This window comes from Mobula hypostoma, chromosome 5, assembly GCF_963921235.1.
Source record: "Mobula hypostoma chromosome 5, sMobHyp1.1, whole genome shotgun sequence".
In the NCBI taxonomy this organism is placed as follows: domain Eukaryota; kingdom Metazoa; phylum Chordata; class Chondrichthyes; order Myliobatiformes; family Myliobatidae; genus Mobula; species Mobula hypostoma.
Window position 1 is genome coordinate 169543350 of NC_086101.1, and position 12680 is coordinate 169556029.

A 12680-nucleotide genomic window follows, 5' to 3' on the forward strand; every position below is an offset into this window, starting at 1 on the left:
TCGGGGCTGTCATGTAGTAAGTACCTTTGGCTCCAGCCTGTCTTGTATGGGGGGTATCTGGACCAATATATCTGTGTTGTAAGGGGAATTGTTAGTCAGTTAGTGGATTGGGCAGGAACAGTCACAGACAGACTGTTCCTGTTTGAGCAACTAACTGAGTAAGCCCTGGGTGTTTGGAATAAAGGGTTTGTACTAATACGGTCTCTGAGTGACTTTATCTGGATTCGACTTCCACACAGTCTGTGTGGAGTTATCACATTCCTCCCGCAATCATATGGGTTTCCTCCAGGAGCCCTGTTTTCCTTCCAAATCCCAAAGACATGCTAAGTTAATTGGTCATGGCAAATTGTCCCTTGCACATGGGTAAATTGTAGGAGTTACGAGGGGTTGGTGGGAACATGGGGACAGCAATGGTATTAGTGTAGTGTAGGATGAGTTTAAATGGGTGCTTGCAGGTTGTGTGTGGCTCAGCCCAAAGACAGTTTCTGTGCTGTAGAAGCACGTGGAGGAAGTCTACTTCTGAAGTACACATGAAGTTCTGCAGATGCTGAAAATCTTCAGCAAAACACAAAAAATGCCAAAGGAACCCAGCAGGTTAGGTAGAATCTAAGGAGGGAAATAAATAACAAGATGGCTGAGGGGAGGGGAGAGGTGAGCGGAGGAGTACAAGCTAGCAAGTGATAGGTGAGACCAGGGTGACAGGGAAGGTGGGCTATATGTGTTTTCTGTTATACTGGGAAACTGCTGCAAGTAGTTCACTGTTCTTCCACAAGGTATGCCTTCGATATTTTTTCAAAGGTGGTGTTGGGTTGGCATAACATCATGGGCCAAAGGACCTGCATTGTGCTGTGATGTTCTATGATATATGGAATTAATAATTTTACATTAACCTTCCTTTTCATGTAATGAAATGTAAATTATTTAAACTGCACTGCAAGCCATAATAATTAAAAATAATCTCTCTGGTCTTGATATACTGTACTAATACTAAATGAATGGAGCACAATTTCCTCATTCTGAAATTCAGTTGATTTTAATTTTATTTATTTGTTTTAATTTAATTCATGTGAATGCCCCAACTTCTGTGAGTCACATGTTGCAATATGCCGAGTTTGTCCTGATATTAGAGCCATGTTTTCTCAGCTTTACAATATTTTAAAACTAAGAAATAACCAGCAGGTCAGGGACCATAAATAAAAGGCAAAGACTGTTACGAGTTAAGGTCAATGACCTTTACTTGAAACTTCGGCTAGATTTTTCAGTGTTAATCGGTTATTTTAGTTGATAGTTATAGATTTTTTTAAAATAGCAGTCATGAATTGCAATATTAATTTTGAAAATCATCTTCAAGATTCACAGCAATAAAATAGCTACAATAATAAAATGTCTATCTTTAAAATGAAATGATTAATCCTTGGCAGATCTATGGATGGAAAATGCTGAGCAATTTGATAAGGTAGCATAATTATAATGACTTGTTTATCCCAAGTTAAAATATTTTACCTAACTAACTGGAATTCTGTAGCTATCCAGCTTCTCAACAAACCTCACTCAGGTGTGATACCCTAGCTGTCCCTGCACAACATCCGTTAAACGGTCTTTCCTGCTCTCCTTCTTCTGTTGATAATTATTGAATCTGTTCATATGTTCACATTTATGGAAGTTTGATTATTGATGTTTGTGCATTCCACCATTCTGCTAATTGTTGATCTCTCATGGTTGTTTGCACTATTGTCTTGTAAATTGTTTGTTGTTTTTGAGTTGTCGGTTATGGTATTGTCCTGTGCTTTATGCTTGGCATCAAACCTCAGTCACTTCTGGTAGGTTTCACAAAATGGAAATATCGTACCTTTCTGTCAGGTTTTGGTGAATTCTGGATGGAGCCGAGAGCTTGTCTCTTGTATTCAAGTTTCTCATTCAGCTGTCGCAATTTGTTCACAGCATAGCTAGCCTGCTCGTTAATGCCATTGCTCCCCTCATCCAGGATTTCCTCTCCACTCTCACACACCTGGTGCTGGAAGAAAAGAGCTGGCAGTTAGCCAAGTGTGGCAAACCACATGGCCAATTCTTCTGGTCATAAATTAATGAGAACATCAGGATGTTCCACACAAGTACCGAGTTTTGATTCTATACAGCAATTTTACACCTTAACTGCGAAGTTCACTATCAAACTTCATTCTGCAGCTGGATATTCTAAGATATCGACAAACACCATAATAAAATGGCAGAAGGCAGGATTGAAATAGATGGAACGATAAATCACTGGAATTTCTCTGCCTTATGGCATCACATGCTCAAATGCCTCAAAAGGTCATATCACAAAATTATATTTTCTACAAACTACATCACTAAGAAAGTAGCAGTGTGCATTTGCACTGAATAGAGGCTTTGAAGGTCTCCTTAAGAAATTAAAGGAATGGTTGATTCCAGAAAGTTGCCTTAGAATCATTCACTGACTTCCTGATGGAAGGTGATTGAAAAAAGAAGAAATTGGTTTGAAAACAAAAGAAAATTCTTCTCTCTTATAGATTATTCTCACCAACTTTCTTCAAGGTATTAATTCTTTCTGAAATTGAAATTCTGTAATTACATTCTTTAGAAACATGTAGCAGTTACAAGATAAAAATAGCTTAATCGATCCACTAAGTTTACATTGTAAAATCAAAATATTGCAGGGACTGGAGACATAAAATTAAGGCAGAAGATGATAGAAATTTGCAGATCATGATGTAGCATCTGAACAGGAAGAAACAGAGGTCAATCTCATTTTAGAATTTAAAAGGTGAATATCTTTCAAGTAACCAAAAACACATTTCCTCCCTTGTTCAAATAATCGCTTCATTTGCCTGTCTATCAAACTAACATACAAATTAGGATGATAAAGCCAGTAAGCCCCTTGAGTTTACTCCACCATTTAATCAGACCACAGATGATCTGATCTTAACTTCCATTCTTTATTCCTAGCAACCTTTCACCCCTTGTTTTAGCCTTAAAAGTAATCAAAAAACTGCTGATATGGCCCCTTGGAGAAGTCTTTTGTTTCACCACATCTTAAATGGATAATCCCTTATTTTTAAATAATGACCACAAGTTCTAGATCCTCTTGCAAGAGAAATCTTCCTGAATCTACTTCCTCACCAGAAAGACAGGAACGAAGCTTTACTCTTCCAAGCTCCAGTGGATGGAGCAGTTGTCTGTCCAATATTTTTCACACAAGATAACCTTCCCATTCCAGATACTGGTCTGGTAAGCTTTAGAGAACTAATTCCAATGCAATACCATATGTCTTTGTATAGGAGACAACACAATAGCCAGCAATTCAGAACTAATCTCAACAATGCCCCCATATAACTGAAGTATAAGCACCTGTTTTTTATTCCCTCACAATAAAAAAAGAACATCTTATTAGTTTTTCCTGATTACTTCTTGTACTTGTACTAGATTTTTGCAAACCATGCGCCAGGACACCTAGCTCTTGGCGCGGTGCAATCTCTCACTTTTTAGATAATATGCTTTTTTAATATTTTTCGAAAATGGAATTCCAGTAAGTTCATAAAACAGAACTTCCCTTTCATAAAACCATGTAAACTTTGCCTAATTACCTTGAATATTTCTGAATGGCTATTACTCATTAATTACCGAATATCATCATTATATCATTAATAACTTTGAACACTTAAAAAGATACAGATGTTATGCTAACTGGCCTGTAGTTTCTTGCTTTGTTTCCTGTTGTTTTTGAATCAAGAAATTACATTTGTTATTTTCTGATCTGATGGAAGCTTTTGTGAAGCTGGGAAATTTTTGAAAAATCAAGCCAACACAGGAGGCAGCACACGAACTACTTCTTTTAAGAGCCTAGAATGAAGTCAATCAAAACTCAGGCCGACAACTCTTACATTTTGCTTAGTATTACTTCCTTGATGATTGTTAAATTCTTCCCTCCAAATTACTGACATAGCAATTTTTGTAACATTGCTTGTATCCCCTACTATGAAGACTGATATAATACATGTTTCATTCAGTTGCCATTTCTTGGTTTTCCATTTCAGCAGGCCAAATACAAATTTTGTTAACACTTTTCTTTCTTAAATATCTACAGAAAAGCCTTACAGTTTTTATAGGGACACAAGAGACTGAAGATGCAGAAATCTGGAAAAAAAAACAACCTTCTTTCAGGCCAAGATTAATCCTGACACGGGGTTTCAACCTGAATCGTTGACAATCCCTTTTCTCCCACAGATGCTGCTTTACTCATGGAGTTCCTCCAGCAGATTATTTGTTGTTCCAGGTTTTATATTTCTGGCTAGCTTTATCTGGTACTCTAATTTTTCCTTCCTTATTAACGTCTTATTTATTTGCTGCTGTTTTTAAATGTTCTGTCCAAGTTTCTAAGCTGACACTTTCTCTATGCAATGACATACCTGTGCATCCAGACTGATTATATACACCAACGCTGAGATTGCATTTGAATCACTGTGCACAGTTTTGGTCTGCTTACTCGAAGGGAATTCCAGGAAGGTACATGAGACTGGTTCCACAAATCTTTTAAAGCTTTTAAAAATTTGCAAAAGGAAGCTAAGAAGGTCATTAGGAAGGAAAAGATGAATTATAAAAGGAAGCTGGTGACTAATATCAAAGAAGATACTAAAAGCTTTTTTAAGTATATAAAGGGTAAAAGAGAGTCGAGGGTAGATATAGGACCAATAGAAAATGACACTGGAGATATTGTAATTAGAAACGCAGAGATGGCAGAGGAACTGAATGTGTGTTTTGCATCAGTCTTCACTGTAGAAGACATCTGCAGTATACCGGACATTCAAGAGTGTCAGGGAAGTGAAGTTTGTGCAATGAAAATTACGACTGAGAAGGTGCTCAGGAAGCTTAATGGTCTGAGAGTGGATAAATCTCCTGGACCCTAATGGAATGCACCCTGAAGGAAGTAGCTGGAGAGAATGCGGGGGCACTAACAATGATCTTTCAAGAATCGATAGATTCCGGCACTGTACTGCATGACTGGAAAATTGCAAATGTTACTCCGCTATTTAAGAGGGGTGGGAGGCAGCAGAAAGGAAACTTTCAACCTGTAGCCTGACGTCACTGGTTGGGAAGTTGTTGGAATCGACTGTTAGGGATGAGATTACAGAATACTTGGAGGCACATGACAAGATAGGCCAAAGCCAGCATGGTTTCCTTAAAGAAAAGTCCTGTCTGGCAAACCTACTGCAATTTTTTGAGGAAATTGCAAGCAGGGTAGGCAAAGGAGATGTAGTAGATGTGTTGTACTTGGATTTTCAGAAGGCTGTTGACAAGTTGCCACACATGAGGCTACTTAACAAGATAAGAGCCCATGGAATTTACAGAGAAGTTACTAGCATGGATGGAGCACTGGCTGATTGGCAGAAAACAGAGAGTGGGAATAAAGGGATCCCATTCTGGCTGGCTGCTGGTTACCAGTGGAGTTCCACAGGGGTTGGTGTTGGGACCGCTGCTTTTTACGATGTATGTCAATGATTTGGACTATGGGATTAATGGATTTGTGGCTAAATTTGCCAATGATACCAAAGATAGGTGGAGGCGCGGGTAGTGTTGAGGAAACAGAGAGCCTGTGGAGAGACTTAGATAGTTTAGGGGAATAGACAAAGAAGTGGCAAATAAAATAAAATGTTGGAAAGTGTATGATCACGCACTCTGGTGGAAGAAGTAAACAGGCACACTATTATTTAGATAGGGAGATAATTCAAATGCAGAGATGCAAAGGGACTTCCAAGTCCGTGTGCAGAATACCCTAAAGGTTAACCTCCAGACTGAGTCGGTGGTGAAGATGGCGAATACAATGTTGGCATTCATTTTGAGAGATATAGGATGTAAGAGCAGGGATGTGATGTTAAGGCTCCATAAGGCACTCATGAGACCACACTTGGAGTATTGTGTGCAGTTTTGGGCTCCTTATTTTAGAAAGGATATATTGACATTACAGAGGGTTCAGAGAAGATTCATAAGAATGATTCCAGGAATGAAAGGGTTACCATATGAGCAATGTCTGGCAGCTCTTGGGCTGTATTCCCTGGAGTTCAGGACGATGAGGGGAGATCTCATAGAAACATTCAAAATGTTAAAAGGCCTGAACAGATTAGAAATGGCAAAGTTATTTCCCATGGTAGTGGAGGTTAGGACAAGAGGGCACAACTTCAGGATTGAAGGATATCCACCTAGAATAGAGATACAGAGAAATTACTTTAGTCACAGGGTGGTAAATCTGTGGAATTTGTTGCCACGAGCGGCTGGGGAAGCCAAGTCATTGGGTGTATTTAAGGCAGACATAGATAGGTTCTTGATTAGCCAGGGCATCAAAGGATATGAGGAGAAGGCAGGGGAATGGGGATGACCAGCAGAATTGGATCAGCCCACAGTTGAATGGCACAGCAGACCTAACGGGCCGAATGACCTACTTCTGTTCCAATATCTTATGGTGTTAAATGGCAGGCTGTCTTGAGTTAAGTTTGAACAGACATGGCCTTTATTCTCTATTACAGAAAATCTTACAGAACTTGACGGCATAGATGCCAGGAAGATGTTTTCACTGACTAAGAAATTTAGAAATCTAGAAACCTAGGTCTCTGATCTCAGATCAGTTTTACTTAGGACGAAACTGAGGAACAATTTCTTCACGCAAATGATAGTGAACTTCTGGTACTTTCTACCCTTAAAGATCAGCAATGAGTTTACTCAAAGCAGAGTTGGATAAATCTCTGAATGTTAAGGGAATTGAGGAATGTGGGAGACGGTGCTGGAAAATGATAGTGAAAACAGAAAATCAACCATTACCTTGATGAATGGCAGAGCCATGCTCGAAGAGCTAAATGGCATACTTGGTTTATATTTCTTAATCTTACACAACCGTTTATCAGAATCTGCTTTCATGTCCTCAGAGCAGCCCTGATATTATTTTAAAATACTAGTCACGCGCCTATTCTTCTCTCCTTGAAACAGGATCCAAACTCTGTTGTGTTCACTGCCACCTAATTCATTCCAGTGCCATGTATTCATAATAATCCGTATAAACCACTGGTTAGACAGCACTTGGAGTTGTGTGTGGAGTTTTGGCTGCCACACTGTAGAAAGTATATTATTGTGCTAGAGAGATGGCAGAGGAGATTCACCAGGATGTTGCCTGAATCAGAGGACTTCAGTTGGATAGAAATAGAGTTTAGATAGGCTGGATTTGCTTTCCCTAGAGCTTAGGAGGCTGAGGAGTTACCTGATAAACGTATATAAAAGTATAAATAGTATAACAATCAAAATCTATTACAGATGGTAGCAACACCAAAAACAATGCACATACACACACACACACACACACATATATATACACATATACACACACACACACACACACATATACATACATACACAGAGCGGCTGATATCTGGAACTTGCTGCCACTGTAGGTATTGGAGTCAGATAAAATCACTATCTCTACAAAACATTTAGATAGGCAAGACATAGAAGGATATGGACATTAATGTAGGCAGATAGGCAAAAAAGACCAACATAGAAGCCAAAGAGCCAATTTCTGTACTGTAGAACCCTATGACTCTATAGCAGGGCTTTGAGTTGTGATGATTGGGGGTTGGACTGATAGAGAGTGCTGTGTGACCAATAGATATCACAGGCATTCTTGGGTACATATTTACTTGATGTCCACATTCAAGTACTTTCCAGTAAAACAGTCAAACAAGACAATCAGTCCAAATTTCCATTCCCTAATTGACGATGAAGACATTTTTCACAGCCTACTGCCATTACAGATGAGATCTGCTAAAACAACAATGCACCTTTGCCAATTTAACAGATCTCACCCCAAAACATTGACTATTGATTCCTCTCCATAAATGCCATCTGAGCTACCAAGTTCCTTCAATATTTTATGTGTGTTGTTCTGGATTTCCAGCATCTGTAGAATCTCTTGTGTTTATGAACCAATGAGCTTCCTATTTTGGTGGTTTAGCAATTAACTAGAAGTCTCCATGCTCAAGTCATGTTCCTCCTGTGACCCAGCAAATGAGTTTTTGGTCTTCTAAACCTTGACTACTCAAGTTCCCAGTTGGTCATCCAAAAATTTTCAATGACCAACTTCTGGGGCAATTGAGCATTCAGATTTCTTGAGCACATTGATACCTAAAAGCCTGGTAATATTCTGAACATATATTACCTGACCATTTTGTCTGAAGTCAAATCTTGGTTACAAGTTGCAGGAATCCAGTAAAAGCTAGAATTTCAGCTTGACCAACCTAATGATTCAGGTATACTACTAGTTCTTTTATATTCTAAGACAAAGCTCTTTATATTACCTTTTCCCTCCCCCTTTTCTCTTCTTCTATTCCCCACTCTGGCCTCTTACCTCTTTCTTCTACCTGCCTATCACTTCACCCCTGTTGCTCCTTCTTCTTCCCTTTCTCCCCTGGTCCATAATTCTCTCCAATTCTTTCTTCTCCAGCCCTTTACCTTTCCCACCCAATGGTGTCACCTAACATTTTCGAACTAGTTCTCCTTCCCCTCACTCCACCTTTTTATTCTGGTATCTACCCCCTTCCTTTCCAGCTCTTGGCCTGAAACGTTGACTGTTTATTCTTTTTCATAGATGCTGCCCGACCTGCTGACTTCCTCCAGCATTTTGTGTGTCTTGCTCTGGATTTCCAGCATCTGCAGAATCTCATGTTTACTTTGTCCAATTGTCAGCTTTGCTCAATTTAAGCAAAATACTTTATTTTTGATATTCAAAAATAAAAATCTGTAAGGAAAAAAATTTTAAACTAAGTAATGGACAATTTGAACAATTCTTCACTACAGGTACTTCTGGCAATCAGAAATTAGCAGGCACCTTTCCTCATTTAATAACTAAAGCAGCACAAGCTGTAAATGAATGAAATCTGCGTACTGCACCATTTACTGTAGTGCAACTACTCTGCTCCTTTTCTTGTCGTCTTCTGCACACTTCTTGTTTGCATAAATTCTATGTACTTCTTTATTTTCCTAAAAATGCCTGCAAGGAATCTCAAGGAAGAACACACTAACATATATGTATTTCAATAATAAATTTACTTTGACGTTGGCTTGTTTTTGCTTGCCATACAGCAAGGTCAACTTTTTTTCAAGTAATTACAGGCAGCACCAGGTTCAATATAGTTTGGTGCTGATAGGTATTCACCTGTTCAAGAGCAATGCAATTACTGACATGCAAATTTCATTTCATGCTTGGCCTCTCCCATTGGTGCTGCCTCCTGTGTTCAAGTGGTGGAATACCAGGCTGGATTTCGTGCATCTGTACACTGCTAGACTGTGCCATTGATTGCTGGACATTGTCGCACAGGGTCTTGGACTAGATATGTTTTTTTCTCCACCCCCCCCCCCCCCAGCGAGTAGATATGCTTCTTTGCTTGATATTTTGAATTATGTTACTCACTATTTTTGAACGTTTGCTTGCTATTTTGAATGTTTTGCACCTTGGATCCAGAGGAATACTGTCTCATTCAGATGCATCTATATATGATTTGGATGATAATTAAACTTAATTTGATTTTGACTGATTTGCTTGCTCAATTTGCACATTGTCAGCAACAAAAGATGGTTCAGATTGCAATTCTCTTCTCCCTTCCCACAGTTAGATTCTTCTTTGCTATCCCAGGTTATATACTGTTTACAGAAAAGTATCAAATTATATATTCTTCTGCTCAAGTAGGCTTTTAGGTAGGTGCTGTCCCCAAAGGTAGGGCAAATGCCAGTCAACAACTAACATAGCAGCAAAGGAAAAGTAAAATGAATGACTTCACTTTCAGCTCTTTCAATGAATGAGATTAGAAATTATCTGAAAGAATACGCAGGGAAGATTTGTTAGTATGGTCCCAACAATGCAATAATTCAACAACTGATGAGACTAAACCAGCTGTGAACTTCTCCTTAAAGCTGAGAAAGTTAAAGGGAGCTTGACAGATGCTCTAATAGGAAAAGGAGAAGCTATTTCCAGTGGTAGAGGTTCAGTAACCAAAAGATCATGGCAATCAATACAAGGCTCAGACACAAAGCAAGAAGATTCCCAGCCGCTGCTACCTCACACCATCCTGAGCAGTTTTTGATTACAAATGTATTGCTCAAGTGGACAATGGAAGTTGTCAAATCTTTTAATAGGGGCCTGATAAAAGCTTGAAAAGAGGGAAAACTGCAGGACTACAAAAGAGTAGAGGAGTGTACCTAATTGGACAGCTCGTTCTAAAATATAAATACTGACATGAAGGTGACTGCCTTGAAATAGGTGCAAAGGGAAATGGGGACAGCTGTGAATTGAAAACAGTTTGAAATGGGATGGTGACAACTGACTCAGATTAACATTGTTGTCAATGTGATTCTGTCCTTCAGTGGAAAGGTGAATCAAGTTAGCAACTGAAGAGCAAATCTGAAAGAGGTTCTCCTTAATTAGCTCCAAAACCCATATAGAATAGCCATTTTATGAATGATTTCAGAATTGGTAACAATTGGTACTTTTTAAAAAATTAAATAGTGATTTTTGACTGAAAGTGAGCATTAAGTACAACCAGCCACAGGAAGTTCTTCTGCAAACTATCACCACATTTTCTCATTGTTAACCTTTCACCTAACAAGTACTTAATAGCACAATTTTCATGCATCATCACTGCTTGGCAACAGCCAACTTCAGAGATCACCAAAGGTAGGTAGGAGAAAACAAGAAACTAAGACTAGTCAGCCTAACATTAGTTATGGGGAAAATGTAATGGGCATTTATAAGGAATGAGATAACAGAATACTTGGAAAATATCAGAAAAAGTCAACGTGAATTTTTATACACATGTTTAAGTCTCCCTTCAGTGTCTTCTGTTACAGATAACAGGATTAAATAACATTGACATTAAAATCAGCGTGTTGTTAAAATGTTTTCAAATACACACCTCACAGGCACAAATATTCCCACCTGGCACTGACTACTTTGGCCTGAAGACAGTTCAAGTTCGAATTTATTGTTATCTGACAGTACATCCAAATGAAACAACGTTCCTCCAGACCACAGTGCACCCACACACACCACATAACCAAAATATTATTCTATAAATAAGTTAATAAAATATAATTCAAAATACATGTGATAAAGTGCAGTGCAGGGAAACAGAAAACAGCTTGCTGTCCTAGTGATGAGACCTCCATGGTGGCAGGTTATTCATTAGTCTCACAACCTGAGGGAAGAATCTGTTACCAGGACTGGCAGAACAAGTCCTGATGCTTCTGCACCTCCTTTCCTGGTGGTGTCAAAGGGATTGTGGAATAGGGATTTTCAATAATGCTTTGGACCCTTTGGCTGCAATGTTTCCAGTAAACATCACAAATAGTGGAGGGAGGGAGAGAGACCCCGATGATCCTCCCTGTGGTCTTTAGTGTGCTCTACAAGGTCTTGCAGCTCCCATACCACACAATGATGCAGCCAGACAGGACACACTCTTCATGGTACTCCCGTAGAAAGTTGTTAGAATGGGGGCGGGGAGCCTTGCACACCTCATTCTCCTCAGAAAGTATAGATGTTTCTGTACCTTCTTAACTAGTGAGGTGGTGTTGTGAGTCCAAGTTAGGTTGTCGTTTACAGTGAAAAAATGGAAAGTGTTGACACTCTGTTAATCTTTTGGAGGATTAGAGGAATAAAGATGATTTAGACCAGGGGTTCCCAACCTTTTTTTATGCATGGACCTCTAGCATTAACTGAGGGATCCAGGGGCACCAGGTTGGGAATCCCCGATTTACACACAGGATTGGATTCTAGCTTTGGTATCAGCCACGTAACAATCATCAATATAACATTTGATTCTTTCTTATAACATAGAGGGAAGCCATTTGGTCCATCCAATCTATGTGAACCCTCAAAGCAGTTCCCATTTTTTGCCCTACCCCCAATTCTCTTCATATGTGCCAGTTATCACCACTTACTTTCCCACCAGCACTCTTCTAGGGACACCCTCATTTCCCTGAAATATGCAGAAATAAAAAGACTTGAGGGGTCAAATATTAATCCTCTACAATCAAAAATGGATGAATTTCCAATGGAACAGAAATAAATATTTCAAGTATTAAACAAATATTTTGGTTCTGTCTTTGCAAGTAAAATTTCAACAGTTTTATTTAAAAAGGTAGGTAGGGAGAAAACAGAAAACTAAGACTAGTCAGCCTAACATTAGTTATGGGGAAAATGGAATGGACATTTATGAGGAATGAATTAACAGAATACTTGGAAAGTATCAGACAAAGCTGATGTGAATTTTTATACACGTTTCAGTCTCCCTTCAGTGTCCTCTGTTACAGGTCAAACAACCCTAGCTTATCCAATCTTTCCTCACTATCAACCTCACACACAGCATCAACAAGATCAAGGAATTGATTGTGGAGTTCAGTAAAGGGAAGTTGGGATGAGGAGTGCAGCGTGGGTGGCAACATCTCTAAGGATCTGTCCTGGGCCCAACACACTGATACAATGTTGAAGGCGGCACACCAGTGGCTCTTTTTCGTTGGGAGTTTGACGAGATTCGGTATGTTAGCAAAGATTCTCATGTATTTCTACAGATGTACAGTGGAAAGCATTCTTACTGGTTGTATCAACAGAGGCTTCAAAGTGCAAGAATATA

The 12680-nt window shown here is 39.1% G+C and overlaps 1 protein-coding gene across 3 annotated transcripts in view; it reads right to left on the reverse strand.

Annotated features, from left to right (window-relative positions):
- Positions 1 to 12680, reverse strand: part of snx25 (sorting nexin 25) — a 294956-nt gene that overhangs the window by 91498 nt on the left and 190778 nt on the right. For all 3 annotated transcript variants that reach the window (XM_063049392.1, XM_063049391.1, XM_063049390.1), the window contains exon 11: positions 1850 to 2014. In XM_063049392.1, coding sequence (XP_062905462.1) covers positions 1850 to 2014 — 165 coding nt within the window. The remainder of the gene's footprint in view (positions 1 to 1849; positions 2015 to 12680) is intronic.